Source organism: Salarias fasciatus, chromosome 6 (assembly GCF_902148845.1).
Source record: "Salarias fasciatus chromosome 6, fSalaFa1.1, whole genome shotgun sequence".
NCBI classification, from domain to species: domain Eukaryota; kingdom Metazoa; phylum Chordata; class Actinopteri; order Blenniiformes; family Blenniidae; genus Salarias; species Salarias fasciatus.
The window spans coordinates 15,080,411-15,095,866 of NC_043750.1; the positions used below are offsets into that span (position 1 = coordinate 15,080,411).

The 15,456-nt window shown below is 42.8% G+C and overlaps 2 protein-coding genes across 2 annotated transcripts; one reads left to right on the forward strand and one right to left on the reverse strand.

Moving 5' to 3' along the window:
* Positions 1-472: 472 nt before the first annotated feature.
* LOC115389632 (glyoxylate reductase/hydroxypyruvate reductase-like) lies at positions 473-3,509 on the reverse strand. The gene is made up of 9 exons (XM_030093112.1): positions 3,314-3,509; positions 2,751-2,884; positions 2,592-2,664; positions 2,318-2,434; positions 2,135-2,223; positions 1,953-2,057; positions 1,647-1,782; positions 1,284-1,414; positions 473-674 (listed from the first exon to the last, which is right to left on the reverse strand). Exons 1-9 carry the CDS (start codon positions 3,484-3,486, stop codon positions 553-555), a joined length of 1,080 nt encoding a protein of 359 aa, XP_029948972.1. The 5' UTR covers positions 3,487-3,509; the 3' UTR covers positions 473-552.
* Positions 3,510-4,552: 1,043 nt separating this feature from the next.
* On the forward strand, positions 4,553-15,435 carry LOC115389628 (ubiquitin-like modifier-activating enzyme 6). Its single transcript, XM_030093108.1, has 32 exons — positions 4,553-4,586; positions 5,083-5,174; positions 5,900-5,994; positions 6,091-6,119; positions 6,241-6,335; positions 6,472-6,583; positions 7,052-7,132; positions 7,252-7,374; positions 7,469-7,592; positions 7,838-7,941; positions 8,053-8,115; positions 8,412-8,488; positions 8,618-8,684; positions 8,816-8,959; positions 9,087-9,233; positions 9,319-9,399; positions 9,497-9,574; positions 9,679-9,860; positions 10,617-10,722; positions 10,834-10,923; positions 11,038-11,118; positions 11,664-11,792; positions 11,887-11,938; positions 12,044-12,107; positions 12,186-12,255; positions 12,329-12,400; positions 12,492-12,615; positions 12,716-12,909; positions 13,171-13,298; positions 13,450-13,537; positions 13,663-13,757; positions 13,853-15,435. The coding sequence occupies exons 2-32, from the start codon at positions 5,134-5,136 to the stop codon at positions 13,992-13,994; spliced, it is 3,078 nt and encodes a 1,025-aa protein (XP_029948968.1). The 5' UTR covers positions 4,553-4,586; positions 5,083-5,133; the 3' UTR covers positions 13,995-15,435.
* Positions 15,436-15,456: the final 21 nt, after the last annotated feature.

Below are 15,456 nucleotides of genomic sequence, written 5' to 3' on the forward strand. Positions count from 1 at the left end.
GAGCTTCCATTCCTCGCACTGCAGCCTGTTAGCAATTCTAAAGGTGCTGTCTTGTAAAACTGTAGCAACAGTTTATCTGATTCTTTAAACGAGTGCACTGACTGGACTTCCCTTGTATTGATATAATTTTTTTTAATGTCTTTTTAAAAGGCCTAAATCAAATAATAAATTCACTGCCTTATGCCTTGTAGCTTGAAAAGCTGGGCTTTTGTTGATATGCCAAAACTGAAGGATTTCTGACTATTCTGTTCAATTCATGTAGCGTAACCATGAGAAGACTAAATGTGTGTCTTTGCTGTTGAACAACATGAAGATTGTATAGTAGGTTCAGTTGTTGTATAGACTGAAATAAAAAAAGGTGAAATTCAGTTGACTTGTGTCACTTTAATCAAATACGAGCTGACAAATGTTGTACAGAGTTGACTGAAACGTCCAAAAATGAAAAAAACCATCACTCCACCAAAATTCATGGACTTATTTCAGTCCTCCAAAGGGAAACGGTGACATCTGTCCAATTCGTGATCAATTCCCTGAGTTGAACTGGTTGTTTTTTTAAAGCGTGAGCCCTTTGATCATGGGCTTCCCCTGCAGGCCCAGGAGCAGGTTGTTCGCGGCCAGGCTTGACATGGCATTACGGGTGGTGTACGAGGCGCTGGCGATATGTGGAAGGATCACTGCAAAGACAGAGAGATTGCAAAAACACATTTAGGCAACATTTTCTGGAAACAATAGAAAATAGATCCAGTGAATGCTGTTGGGAGAATGTCTGAGAAGTTATCAAGCTCTCCCTTCTACCCCAATGTTAACCGCAATATTGTTTCTCCACACTACGTGCAAAACAGTAGTCATCTGTTCTGCTCAGACTTCAGTCTTTATATTCGATGAGAATTTTAATTCAGCCACCGTGCATTCAAATCAAGTCATGGTTGGATATATTTCAGTCAGGAAAAAACTGGCAAAAGCATATTAGTTCTCTAGGCAGCAAAATACACCCACTCTCTGTGAAGCATGAAGCCCATTTCTAAAAATCCAAACATAATTGTTCTCACGAGACACAATATTTCCTGCTGTACTGGCTATCAACTGTGATTACCCTGTAATTACAGGATTGTTAGCTGCATTTTAGGGTGAAAATATCAATTGATGTCGATTAAAAAAAAAATTACATGTACTTATTCATTTAATTAGTCGTAATAATTCATAAATTAGTCAGGAAGTTGACATTTGTGCAGCCCTCCCATCCCTGTTCTCGTGGGAGTCAGAATTACATTTGACATACTCACCACAGTTTTTGAGGGTGAAGAGCGGGTGGCTTGTTGGCAGGGGCTCCGGGACGGTGACGTCTAATCCAGCTCCTGCTATCTGTCCCGTTTTCAGAGCCTCGTACAGATCTTCTTGATTCACCACCCCACCCCTGACACAAACACAAAGAGGCACACACACTGTAGGCACAGCCAGCATGGTCAGCTCACCACCAGATAAAATAATCAGATAATTTCTCTCTGAAACCATCAACATTTCTTTTGTTTCAATATCTTAAATGTAAATATATAGAGTCGTGTAGAGTTTCTTGAGATTACAAACATTGAATTGTAGAAGAGGGATAAAATAACCTGAAGCTGTCTTCGTATTTAAGGTGTGAATACCTGCTTGTGTTAATGAAGATGGAGGTATTTTTCATCTTGGAAAAGAGGTCCTTGTTGCAGATCTCCTTTGTTTCTGGTGTTAAAGCGCAGCAGACTGCCAGAAAGTCGGACTGCTTTGCCAGTTCATCCATCGGCACTTGAACAAGAGAGAAGGTCGGCAACAGTACACATCACACAGGGTCATTACATACAACTCATTTCAACCCCTTCTAAAAGAGCTTGGACAAGTGATTCACTCTTTCAGTCACTGTGTCTCGTTGATCAATAAATTTCCAGAGATATGTGCAAGTTTAAACTCTTCCTCACCAAACTCTGCATTGATGAGTTTGGCCAACTCGGGTCTGGGGGCCACATCTGTGTAGATGAATTTTTTGACTTTGAAAGGTGCCAGGCGCTCAGCAATAGCCACACCTGGAAGTACAATCACACTGTGTAAACAACACCAAAATGACTGTTCAATAATGAGCTAACATAAATAGTGGACTTACCAATCCTCCCTAGACCCAGAATACCCACAGTGCTGTTGGCCAGCTCATACCCACACAGCCACAGAGTTCTCCATGTGCCCCAGCCGCCGCTGATACGTGTGAGAAAGGTTGAAAAATACTCTGAGTAATGCATATGCATGAACACATTTGAGGATAGGTGCGTGGTCTTGCATTTAGCATTACGTCTTGGCCTCGTGCGTGGCCTCTATGAGCCTCCGGGAGGTTGTGAGCAGCAATGCTACGGTCAGTTCAGCAACAGCATCCGTCAGTACGTCAGGGGTATAACCGACGCGGATTCCCCTGCAAGGAAACACACAAACATTACACAGGTATGCAAGCACATGTCACCAGCGGTTTGCATAGTACCAGTGATTGAGAGGTAATCGCTGCAGATGATGCCTCAGTGGAAGGTACACAAGTGCCCTGACATCAATGAATTAAATAAAACAGGAATCACCTCTTCTTCAGCTCATCTAGAGATAGATGATCAAAACCCACAGACATCGTACTGACGACCTTCAAATTTGGGCCTACAGAAAAACAAGAAACACTCATTAAAACACATACTTAAACAGAGAACAAAGTTTATTGGACAGGCAAAAACTAATCATCAGACCTGCAGCATCCAGCAATTCAGCATCGATCTTTTCCGTCAGCACGCAGAGCAGAGCGTCAACACCTTTCACTTTTTGAAGGAGCTCCTTCCTGGGAACAGGGACGTCATCTGAATCCCACAGCTCAAACTGCACCCTGTGAAAATAAAAGAAACAACTAAAGGTTGGAAATAATATTGTTTTCCTTCATCAGTTACACACACACACGAGCAATGGAAGCATGCTTGATGTCAAACAACAGAGGCTTCACGTAGGGTAAAATGCTTCTATGAATAATTCCTCATGCATATGGTGCTTCTATATTGGGATTCAATAAATTATAATGAATACAGTGAAGTATAGTTTTCCAAAGTCATACTGCAACTTTCTGCTGCAGCGACATGTGTTGCTCTGTCTTATCTGACCGGAGTAACAGCAAACAACAGTGATGTTTACTCAAAGTAAATGATGAACAACGCAGATAGACAATGTCAGGGCATCACAGGAACAAGCATGCAACCTGTCTGACAGAATATTTAAAATAAATGGTTACTTTATGTTAACTAACACAACAGTTTTGACTCACTGTCCTGATTCCTTCAGGATCTTCAGGCCGTCGGGTGGGATCTGCCGTGTGACGTACACCCGAGGCAGGGTTGACATCTCTCTCTGCACTTTGCCTACTTGATCCCCGGAGAGTTTCAAAGGAGTAACAGCAATCCTCTGGAGCCTGCGCAGTGCCATACGACTAAACCACATCGCAGAAACAAAGATTCGGTAGGCTGGTGTCTGATGGACGAGAGGGGCACTTTAGAGTGTGGAGTGTGTTCTGAGCATGAGCGTGATTTTGGCTGTTGTTCAGAGGGAGGTTCCCTGTGGTTTTGACCAATATGATGAAAGGGGAGGGTGTCTCTAGGGTCAAAAGGTGAGGGATACATCTACTTGTCAGACTGTCAGCAGTTGAATGAAGCTGACTGAATGAAGCTGAAGCCATTCGAACTTCAGTGCAATTGATGTTTAGAAAGTGTGATATGCTAACCGAGCAGCCGTACAAACAAACACAATAAATATGCAACAATATCCTTCTGTTTCCCTGACATCTTTGTCCAGAATTGGAGTCAGCAAGATGTAAATGTTTCACTTGTCTGTTGACCTTTGTTTCTTTAAACACTGAAGTACCCTACATAGTTTGTATGCTCTGTTCATGAGTTCTGGTTGAAACCAGTTCAGTTCAGCACGTTCTCTTGAGTTTGCCAACTTCAGCCTAATTTATGCAATGCAACATTTAAAAATATATCAAAGTGAAGTTAACTGTAAGAATGCTAATGTCCAACACAAGTGTACAGCTGCAATAATACAAACTGTACATTCTTTTCAGAGATTTAAGAGTTCAAATTTTGAAGATTGAGCTTTTGATTTGACACTAGGGCAGGGACCTGTTGTCTACATTAAAAAGGAGAATCATATTCATAAGTTTAGACTAGACAAGACTAATTTGCTTACAAACGGTATCTTGTTGAATCGTGACTTTGTATTTGTTAACATTCCTTGCTTGTCATGTACAAACTTGGCCATTAAAGCTGGTTCTGATTCAGATTCAGACTTTTTGTACTTGGTATAAGTTCTAATATATATGTCATTATATATTAATATACTACTATATATTATATGTTCTTTGTTTGAAAAATAGCACGTTATTTCACCAAATTTAATAATTAGAATTTATCAATTAAAGAAGGAGCTGAATGGTGCTGAAAGATGATTGGGTAAGATGCAGTCATGTGACTCGGATAACCCGGAAGCAGTTCCACATTTCAACCAGTCACAGCCATTCATTCGCTCGCTGGGTAAACTGACAGGTAGCTACGTGGGAGATTTGCTCTTATTTTGATAATATTAATCGCAATTTTATCCAATTATTTCCTAATAAAAACCATAAAATGCTGATTAATGTTATATTATGTGGATGCTTTTGTGGCCTGGTGTTCGTGTCACCACTTTAAACGAGTTGATGACATGTGTCCTCGTCACCGGCTTCAGGCAGCACTCAGTGCTAGCTAGCTATGGCGGCTAACGCCGAGCTTTCTTCAGCCGATTCACTGAACAGCTGGACTTATTGAAGCAGCCGCGTTAACCACAGTAGTGTTTCACTGTTGTGAGTAAAAACGAGGACCACGTCTCCTCGTGGCTCCGCTGACAGCTGTCAGGCTCAGCCACACTGCAGAGAACTAGCTGGCTTTAACAGTTAGTTAGCCGCGTAGCTAACTCAAATCTGGGCGTTGGTTTGTTAGAACATTGCCACTCTCTTGAAATGTCTTATATTTCTGTCTGGATCATTATTATTGTGTTTTGCAGGTTGATCCAGTGTTTCAGAGATCGTTGAATCCCCCCCTTCCCCCTTCCAGCATGGCTGCAGACTCGATGGAGATTGACGACTCTCTTTACAGGCAAGTTCAGCTGCAGTGCTGCACATCACAACCCGGAAAACTCTTTCATTATTAAAGTACACACAACAGAGCTCTGAATTCAGGGGTGAAAATGCAGATCAATTATTTTTACAGTCAATAGCAGTTAATATTCTCTGCAGTATTCATTTAGTTGTAGGTGACCATCGCACTCAACTTGGTTTGGTTAGAAGTCCCTTATTCCCTGTTTTTTACTTGTGCTTTAGAAAGTGTAAAACCAGCATCAACTAACAAAATTTGACTGTCTAGCATACGATTGAAATTTCCAGAGAGCCTATTTCAATGTTGCACTAGTAAACGTGTGATTTCTATATATACATTAAAAGTTTATTGGAACATGTCTACATTGCCTTGTCTATATATTTGTACATTATTCATTCCTCTGCATTAGGGAATCATTCCAATTTCCCTTTTTTTCCCCAAAGAAGGCTACACTAACAGTACTCTTAACACTTCATATGTATTGCAATTTACTTTCATGCTACTCATAAAACCACAGCATTGCACAGTGTAGTATTTTCTGTTCATTTATTTACATTTTTGATTTCTAGTGGTCATCCACTGTCTGAACGCAGTCCCAATCACATTCCTGATGTGATCCTAACGTTTTTGCCTCTGAAACACTTTGGAGGCCCATGTTGTACTTTGAAAACCTCTGCTATTGCACTTCCTCTCACGCTTGCACTTCCTTACTTTTTGCACTGCAGCCGCCAGCGATATGTGCTTGGAGATAGAGCGATGCACCAGATGGCCCAGTCATCAGTCTTTCTCAGTGGAATGGGAGGACTGGGAATTGAAATAGGTTGGGAAATCGCTACATTTTGTTTTGCAGCATTGCATTTACACAATGTGCTCCATTGAGCAATTTGATGTAAACATTTTTTTTGTTTGTTTTTAGCAAAAAATATTGTCCTGGCTGGGGTGAAGGTAAACCTTCTTCTTCTTTACCATCAATTCATTATTTTCAATGCTTTAAATACTGGAATTTCTTATAATCATAGTGTTATGTGAGCACAGTGTCTGAGCTCTGTGCTTTGTTGCTGTACAGGCAGTGACCCTCCATGACACAAAGCAGTGTGAGACCTGGGACCTGGGCTGCAACTTCTTTATTCGCAAAGAAGATGTTTTAAGCCAGAGGAGGAGGTAGTTGACACCACAAGCCTAATACATTCCTCTTAACCTCTGATATTTTTCATGTTTTTGGATATTGGTTAACCATGTCATGTGATCCGTGTCGCTATATATCCATGTATGTTTGTTTCTTGTGTTGTTACCACAGGGTAGAGGTGGTGTGTCCTCGTGTTGCAGAGTTAAACCCGTATGTGCATGTTGACATATCGTCCTCCGCGCTGGACGACAACACCGATCTCAGTTTCCTCAGAAAGTATCAGGTAAGTAAGTCCGTTGATCCTGGCTTTATTTAAACTCATGTTTAATGGTGAGTTTTGAATTCATGCTTTGAAGTCTTTCATTCAGTGAGTTGTTCAGCAGTTCATCTGATCATTTAAAAAATTTTAATAAATTATGAAACTCTGAAATCCTGCAGAAAAGTTGTAAAAAAATCTCCCGGCGTGACTTGTGGATGTTATATGTAGTGTGAGGGCAGGAGTTCAGCTGAAACATTGGTGCCACAGTACCTAATAAATGTTCGTAAAGAAGCAAAACTTCCAGTGCAGTATGATCTAATTCACAGCTCTTTTAATCTTAATTTTTTTGTCACGAATTGGCCTGTTTGCATTGTTTGTTGATAAAACAAATTGACTTTCCTTTTTTATTCTCATTACAGTTGAGACCAGTGCTGTTTTCTCTGCATATTGCTGCTGACCATTGTCCTCTGTCTGCTCTCTTCTCTCTGGCAGTGTGTGATTCTGACTGAAGCCAGACTGAATCTACAGAAGAGAGTCAACGACTTCTGCCACTCACAGCAGCCGCCTATTCGAGTAAGTCCGCTGTCCCAGTCGTGGTGATACGTTGCAATTGGTAAAATAATTGGTTTTCCAGTGGGAACTCAAAAATAGCCAGACATTTATCCAAGCTGTTCTCATGACGGTGATTGCAGTTCATCGGCTGTGACGCATACGGCATTTGCGTGCGGGTGTTTTGTGATTTTGGAGACGAGTTTGAAGTGTCAGATCCCACAGGAGAGGAACCCAAGGAGATCTTCATTCAAAATATCACTCAGGTAGTCTTTTCACTTCAGTAACTTATAACGTTAAAGAGTAATTCCATGGTTGTTAGGAAACTGTTTGATTTCCTCTTTTCCATTTCTTCTTCAGGACAATCCTGGCGTGGTAACGTGCATGGACAACCAGCCACACGGCCTCCAGACCGGCCAGAGTGTAATCTTCAGAGAGGTTGGAGGCATGGTGGAGCTTAACGGCACGACGCAACAGGTTTCAGGTATGGTGTTGACTTTTCAGATGAGCGTGTGTACATTATGTCGCTGCGCAACATGCATGCATATCCAACAATTTATAGTTTTGTAGTTATGATTATTTATATACCGTGAACTTTTGCCACAGTTTTAAGGAGGTAGTTTTTCTCTCAGTGCAGATTTGATATATTTTCTGTCTAAGCTAACCTAATGGAATGATAGTGTAAGAATAGCCATGCTCATGTCTCTCTCTTCATGTGTGTGGCGTCAGTCCTCTCCCCCCACAGTTTTGCAATAAGAGACACATCTCTCCTACAACCATATGCACATGGAGGGTTTTTTGTCCTGGTCAAAACCCCGAAGACGTACAGATTTGTGAGTGAACCAGGCTCCATTTCAGCCAGAAATATCTCCGTTGATAAAAAAAAAAAAAAAATGAATCTGAAGATTTCTAATAACCTGTCCTTATCCACTCATATTTTTCAGGAAACATTAGAGCAGCAGTTGTGTGACCCTCAGGTCCTGATTCCAGACTTCAGTAAACCAGAGGTGAGAGTTCTAAACAAGTTGTAAAGTTCCAAGAAAATCTACAGGAAAAAAGTGTGATTCGGTCAGCGAACTCACTCTAGACGTAGTTTTGGTTTCAGTGTCATGACTGTAATACATCTCTACAGAGATGTCTGTCCAAGCAGTTGTTTAAAACAAGTTAAACCACATAACTTGTTTGGCTAAACTGGACACACAGTTTGTTAGGTGCACTGACTCGCACCTCAGTGTTTTTTGTTTACGCTTGTTGATGCAGTTTCTTTAAAAAAAAAAAATCCTGTATTGAATTCACTCCTCAGGCCCCACTTCAAATACATGCGGCCATGTTGGCTCTGGAGACTTTCCAGGAGCAGCACAGCAGACTTCCCAATGTGGGGTAAACCAAAGCTCCTTCTCTTTGGCGTTTAAAGTTTCTGTTCAGTCTGCTGCTTCGTGGTTCCCAGTGTGTGCAGCCAGTACCATATGGTGTCAGAGGTCGTGACCAGTGTTGTTTTGGTGTCATCAGGTGTTTACAGGACGCTGATGTTCTGTTGAAGCTGACCGAGGAAGTAAATGCAACCCTTAAAAACAAGGTGAGCCTTTTTGAATTTCTGTGCTCCTTCTTATTTTAACTCATCGAGAAAAGCAAAGAGTCCTGCAAGACGTATGACAAATGGCACGCTAGTGTTCAAGCATTTGTGCTCGTTTCCTTTCTTCCTTGCAGGCTCCTGTTAATACTGAGTTGGTCCACTGCCTGTCCAGGACAGCAAGAGGAACTCTTCCTCCGTTGGCAGCTGCTGTCGGAGGTGTAGCCAGTCAGGAAGTTCTTAAAGCCATCACAGGGAAATTTGCACCCCTGCAGCAGTGGGTAGGTTCCTGGGTTTGAGCTGCCTCAGGTTATCAGGGGAGAAACTGTCCTTAGCAATGTTTGTGTTGTCCACTGAAATGAAATCTGTCTTTATCTTTTCCTTTCATGTCTGGCTCTCTATGTTCAGCTGTATCTTGATGCAGTGGAGGTCGTCAGGCCGCTCCAGGCTCTTGCTACAGAGGAGTTCTTCCCCAGGGGCGATCGCTATGATGGATTACGAGCTTGTATTGGTGAATCAATGTGTCTTGAACTACACAAGCTTAGGGTTTTTATGGTAAGATTTTGAAGTTTGTTTTTTTTTTTTGCATTGTGAAGAATTTTTTTTTGAATGATTCAAATGTTTTTATTTCTTTGTCTAGGTCGGCTGTGGTGCCATAGGATGTGAGATGCTTAAAAACTTTGCCCTGCTTGGGGTGGGCTTAGCAAAGAGCTCAGGAGAGGTCAGCATTGTTTTGTTTTCTTCTGTGTGACGCACTGATTCCTTTGCGTTTCATCATTTTTCCTTCTCTCTTCGATGCCTTTTCTGTCCTCTCACAGGTGTGCATCACGGACCCAGATCTCATAGAAAAGTCAAACCTCAACAGGCAGTTTCTCTTCAGACCACATCATATTCAGGTTGTTTTTACAATTGATTTATACTTCTGATCTGCTCTGTTTTCACTGTACCAAAAAAAACAAAACAAATATGTTTCCCCCCTCCTCCTTTCTCTCAATGCCAGAAACCGAAAAGCACCACAGCAGCAGAGGCCACCTGTGAAATCAACCCTGACCTGCAGGTGGAAGCTCATCTCAACAAAGTGTGTCCGGCTACTGAAAACATCTACAACGACTCTTTCTACTCCTCCCTCAACCTCGTGGTCACTGCTTTAGACAACGTGGAGGCACGGAGATATGTGGACAGGTCGGTCGTGACACTGATCAGATACCAGATTCTTATTTGAAATGGATTGTTTTGTCCCGTTCTTTATCAGTTTAGCTTATAATTTGGCTTACTTTCTTTGATCATCATCGCAGCTGTCTGCACGTTCTGTTGCTAAACGGTGGGAGCCAGTCCTTTATGTTGACTCAGAAAAGCCTGATTATTGTTCTATATAGAGACATTTCCAAACATCAGCTCACTGCTGTGCTCTGGATGGATTGAGGACACAGGTCCGAGATCTGAGTGCAATACAACACTTTTCAACCCAATGAAAACCCTTTGAACATCCTCTAAACTCACTCAGACCAGAGTGTGTACTGCACACTCAGGATGGACACAACTAAGCCTGATAAGAGTAATATCGGGCTGAGCTGTTCACCCACAATCACACCACAAGTAAAAGCTTTCATTAATAGCAGCCTCTGTTGGCTACATCTGCCCATTCAGTCTTTTAATAGATGGAGATATCCAGCCTCTCATCTGATATTCTCTAGACACTCTTATATCTAGATGTACAAATAAACCACAAATGTCATCAGTAGCTGGTCTGTGTATCGGGACGGCCAATCCAGACCGTTTCTGACCGGCTAAAACAAGAGAAATATTATAACCGTCTGTTCCACTCAAAATTCACATTCATGTCCTTCCTGTGTTTTCAGGACAGACTTACTAATGACACAGATCTGTAAATAGTCACCTTTAACAGGTATGTCATGCAATAAAATGTTCCTTTTCCAGCCGCTGCGTATCCAATCAGAGACCTCTCCTGGACTCAGGAACCATGGGAACTAAAGGACACACTGAAATCATTGTGCCAAATTTGACAGAATCCTACAATAGCCATGTGAGTGCGTGAAATACAGCAGATGTGGTTTTTGTTGCGGCTCTTATACATTCGTCAACTACTTTAAAGTATTTAAATGTCCTTAAAAGAAACCTTGTCTTTGCCTCTCAGAGGGACCCGCCAGAGGAGGAGATCCCGTTCTGCACTCTCAAGTCTTTCCCTTCTGTTATCGAGCACACCATCCAGTGGGCCAGAGACAAGGTCAGGCTGCTGTCAGCTCTGTCTCAGCTCTTTTCAGTGTTGCATCAGGTTATTGGAATACATTCTGCGATCACTTTGCCTCCTGATTTTTATCCTCTGAATGTTTCTGTCCAGTTTGAGAATGCCTTTGTCCACAAGCCCTCCTTGTACAACTCCTTCTGGCAGACCCACTCTTCAGCCGAAGTCGTGTTGCAGGTAAGACGCCATATTCTTGATAGCATCTCTGACATTTCTAATAGAACAGTTCAGATGGATTTTTCTGACGTGGTGATGTTTTGTCACATCATGATGGTGGCTTACTTTGAGTTTTCTTAAAGTGCCGGATGAATAAAAATCTGCAGTTTTCAATCATTTAGATGAGGCATTCCAAATTCTGTTTTGAATGAGGAGAACAATGTTTACACTCAGGACACTTTACTCAAGAGGGAATTGCAAGGTAGAAAATCTTTGAGACAACAAAATCTGCTTCAGTTTAAAAAAATGAAATGACAGAAAAACAGATTCTCTTAAAAACAAAAAAGAAAAAAAATGTGACGTCTTCCATTATATTATTATAATTATTTTAATATTTTGTAAATGATGCTGCTGTTTCACTTGTTCAGCCCACTGAAGATCCAGTTGATCTTCATGTGGAACCTAAACTGAAATGAGTTTGTTCCAGGGTCGTATTGGTTTGTTCTCACTCACCAAACAAATCCAAGCACATGACAGCCTGTGTGTGTGTGTGTGTGTTTGTGCAGCGCATGCAGACTGGAGAGAGTCTGGAGGGCTCCTTCCAGGTCATCAAGCTGCTGAGCAGGCGGCCGAGTCGGTGGGAGCAGTGCATCACTGTCGCCCGCCTGAAATTTGAAAAGTATTTCAAGAGAAAGGTAATTTGTTTTTTACCAAAAATACCCAGATAGTGGATGGGGATGTTTACAGCTTCTCAATAATCTGATATGTTTTTTTTTTTTTTTAATGCAGGCTCTTCAGCTGTTGCACTCATTCCCGCTGGACACAAGGTTAAAAGACGGAAGTAAGTTTTTAATCATGGCATGCAAACCTGTAACATTCCACCTCAGCCTCTAAGAATTCAGCAGAAATCAAATCATTTATGAAAATCTTTCCCCCTTTTTCTCAGGTTTGTTTTGGCAGTCTCCAAAAAGGCCTCCCACACCTATTGAATTTGACTTGAAAGACTCTTTGTGAGTATGAGTCCACACAGCTCCTTGTTCTGCGTAATTCTCGCTGCAGCTCATCAAACCCTTTTCTCGCCTCATCAGGCACTTCACGTTTATCGTCAGCACTGCGCGGCTCTTCGCTGGCATCTACAACATCTCTTACACAGAAAAGGTAGCTCATGCATATTTACGTAGACACTCTGAAATGCTCATGATCAGTGACTTAACACCCGTTTGTCCGTCAGGATCTTTCCGAAGAGACGGTGGCCAGGATCCTGGCGACGGTCAAGATTCCCCAGTACTCGCCGTCAGAGAAAGTAAGCCGCTCGGCCGAGCCGGCATTCCAAGATCAGAAGACGAAAAAAGAAAATATATACAATCTGTGTGTTGCTTCTCCTTCGTCATCAGTGTATCGAGACGGATGAGTCGGCGAAGAAGCCCGACCAGATGAAGATGCCTGTGAGCAGCGAGGAGGAGCGGGAGGCCATCGTGCAGCTAGAGGAGGCTATTGCTACTGACAGAGTCACACCAGGTACACACACACACATAAAATGACTTCATTAAGTTTAGTGTGAATAACCCTGACCGTGGAGATCACCGGCGATCGTGATGAAACGTTTCCTGTTTTCCAGAGGGCTTACAGATGAGTCCACTCCAGTTCGAGAAGGACGACGACAGCAACGGACACATGGACTTCGTCACGTCGGCGTCGGCTCTCAGGGCCACCATGTACTCCATCGAGCCGGCTGACCGACTGAAGACCAAGCGCATCGCTGGCAAGATCATCCCCGCTATCGCCACGGCAACAGCTGCCGTGGCAGGCCTGGTAAGATCAGACTTTTTTTTTGGCACAGCACACACACTTTAAGATTGTATTTCATGTATATTTGAATTTTGTGGGACTGAATGTTTACATTTGTTTCCCTGTAATTTGCACAAAGTCAAGTGTGTCTGCAGTTTGACACATTAAAGTGATTTTTAGTGTTTAATTTTCTATTCATACCAACCTTTTGATGACTTTAAAACAAATGATACTGTATCAGTTTCAAGCTGAACGTTAGTAACATTTAGAACTCTGTGTATTTAGGTGGCTCTGGAGTTAATCAAGGTGGTCGGGGGTTACGAGTTTGAATCCTTCAAGAACTGCTTCTTCAACTTGGCCATTCCCGTGATCGTCCTCACCGAGCCTGCCATCGTGAAGCGGACGCTCATCAGGTGGGGTGTTTGTGTGAAAACTGAAAAAGCTGCAAAGTGCCCTTCTGGTGGTAAACTAGTGAAACATGCCACTCATTTATTGCTTTTTTGAGTTGTCTTGACCTGACAGTCGCATCATAAATAAACCATACGTTTTTGTTTTTAACCACAGGAACAACATCTACTTCTCCATCTGGGACTGTTGGACCATCTTCGGCCATGAGGACTTCACCCTCTCTGAATTCATGAATGCAGTGAGGGTGAGACGTCTCCTCACTCACTAATACACATCCAGCTGCCCACTCTGTATTTTACTGTTTGTTTAATTGGCAGTATTTCTTTATCAAATGGAAAGTTGATCTTTTTCTTTTTTTGCACTCTTTAGGAAAAGTATGGGATTGAACCCACGATGGTGGTGCACGGTGTGAAGATGCTTTATGTGCCTGTGATGCCCGGACACTCGAAGAGACTAAAGCTGACGTGAGTACTTATTCTCATGATCCTGCAGCTCTGAGTTCGCTTCAGCCAGAACAGTGTGACCGTTACTAATCCGACTCGCCTCTGGCCCGCCGCAGGATGCAGAAGCTGATCAAGCCATCGGTGGACCGACGCTACGTTGACCTCACCGTATCGTTCGCCCCAGAGGCAGACGGAGACGAGGACCTCCCCGGTCCCCCTGTCAGGTACTACTTCAGCCCCGGGGCCGGGACGCCCTGACACCGCCTGAGACGACGCCCTCAGGCCTCCTGTGTCCTTATTGCCCTTCTTTCATGTAAATTGTCGCCCCACCCAGAAAGCTAGCGCAGGGCCGAGAGTTTTCCCTCAGGATGTTATAAGATAGAGGCAAAGCTCGTGGCCCCGGCTCAAACCCCGCCCCCCCCCCCCCCCCCCCCAACCACCACCACCTTCATGAAGCGAGAAAGGCCCGCTGTGGCCCACATTCTCTTGCCTCAAATCTAGCCAGTGGAACACAAGGCTGCTGAAGTAGCACTGTAAGTGTACCTGTGTACATATGTTTTCTCTGTTCTTTTTCTACTCCGGTGAAATGCACAGCCCTGCCTGTGGCGATGCCTTAATTGATTATTAATCTTTTTTTTTTTTTTTTTTTTTTTGTGGCCGTGAGTCTGACTAAAAACTGTGTTTACAGTACCTCCCTACACACACCACCATTTGTTTTTGTTTTTTGTTTCATTTTTGTTTTCACAATGGTAAGAGCAGGACTGTTGTTGCAGTCAGTAGGAATCACATCATATCAGGCCACATATTTTAGCATCTGTTGATCACCCCCCCCACACACTCACGGAAACATGTCCAGCCAATATTTGTCGTACGATTGAACAATGCAACAGGTCAGCGGACAATAAGAAAACCCACCAAAGAAACCGTTTGTCATTGTGTCTGCTGATAGCTGTTCTTCTCTGATCACTTCTGACTGCCTCATAAGATGCATGTTTATATCACAGGGGATGGATTTCAGTGGAACGCACACCGGCAGCGGCTTGACGCAGACAGTCATCTGCTTCAGCAAAGCAACCGTTTTATCAGTCAGTGCGAGCAGATGTGCGTTTCACTGGAAAAGTGGGTAAAACAGTAACTGTAGCCGCTCGTCTGACCGACTGCGTTCAGTACTTTGGTAACAACGGCGCCATCGTCGGCTGAGGAAAACCGGATGTTGTTCGTCGGGTTGATTACTGGCATGTGTTCAATGACTGTTTCACAAATAGAGAAGCCTTATTTTGACAAACCTGAAACATCTGTACCGTTATCGATCGCACTCCCATTTGGAAAGAAAAAAATGTTTTTTTGATGTCTGTGACATGTATTTATTTACTTGTTACTCTGTTTTGTGTCAAACTGAGCCTGTGTCGACGGCCTCCTTGGCGTCACGGTGCACTGGTTAATCAATACTGGACAACGGTCACTCAAAGTGTTCATCCCGGAGAACGAATGGCAACCCCTTCCTTCAGCTAGTTGAACAGGATCTCTGAAAATATCTACACTGACTTTAATCTGAAAGAATGCTGGTGTCGGATGGAACCAGAGATCCATCTAAAGATTTAAAAAAAAAAAAAAAAAAAGTTATTCACCATTTAGATCGACTCTGTGGTCCGACGACAAACAATCAAAAGGATTTTCTGATATTTTATTTCTCTGCCCAGAACAGGAGGTAGAGAGTGTC

What these genes read in the sequence shown, in the direction of transcription:
- LOC115389632 (XM_030093112.1), bottom strand. Translation starts at nt 3,486, where the DNA reads ATGTGGTTTAGTCGTATGGCACTGCGCAGGCTCCAGAGGATTGCTGTT. An exon ending in TCTGGGTCTAGGGAGGATTG is followed by an intron (nt 2,058 to 2,134) that starts GTAAGTCCACTA and finishes TTGTACTTCCAG; the next exon opens with GTGTGGCTATTGCTGAGCGC. An exon ending in CTTCACCCTCAAAAACTGTG is followed by an intron (nt 675 to 1,283) that starts GTGAGTATGTCA and finishes CTGTCTTTGCAG; the next exon opens with TGATCCTTCCACATATCGCC.
- LOC115389628 (XM_030093108.1), top strand. Translation starts at nt 5,134, where the DNA reads ATGGCTGCAGACTCGATGGAGATTGACGACTCTCTTTACAG. An exon ending in CAGAATCCTACAATAGCCAT is followed by an intron (nt 10,723 to 10,833) that starts GTGAGTGCGTGA and finishes TTTGCCTCTCAG; the next exon opens with AGGGACCCGCCAGAGGAGGA. An exon ending in TACTGACAGAGTCACACCAG is followed by an intron (nt 12,616 to 12,715) that starts GTACACACACAC and finishes CCTGTTTTCCAG; the next exon opens with AGGGCTTACAGATGAGTCCA.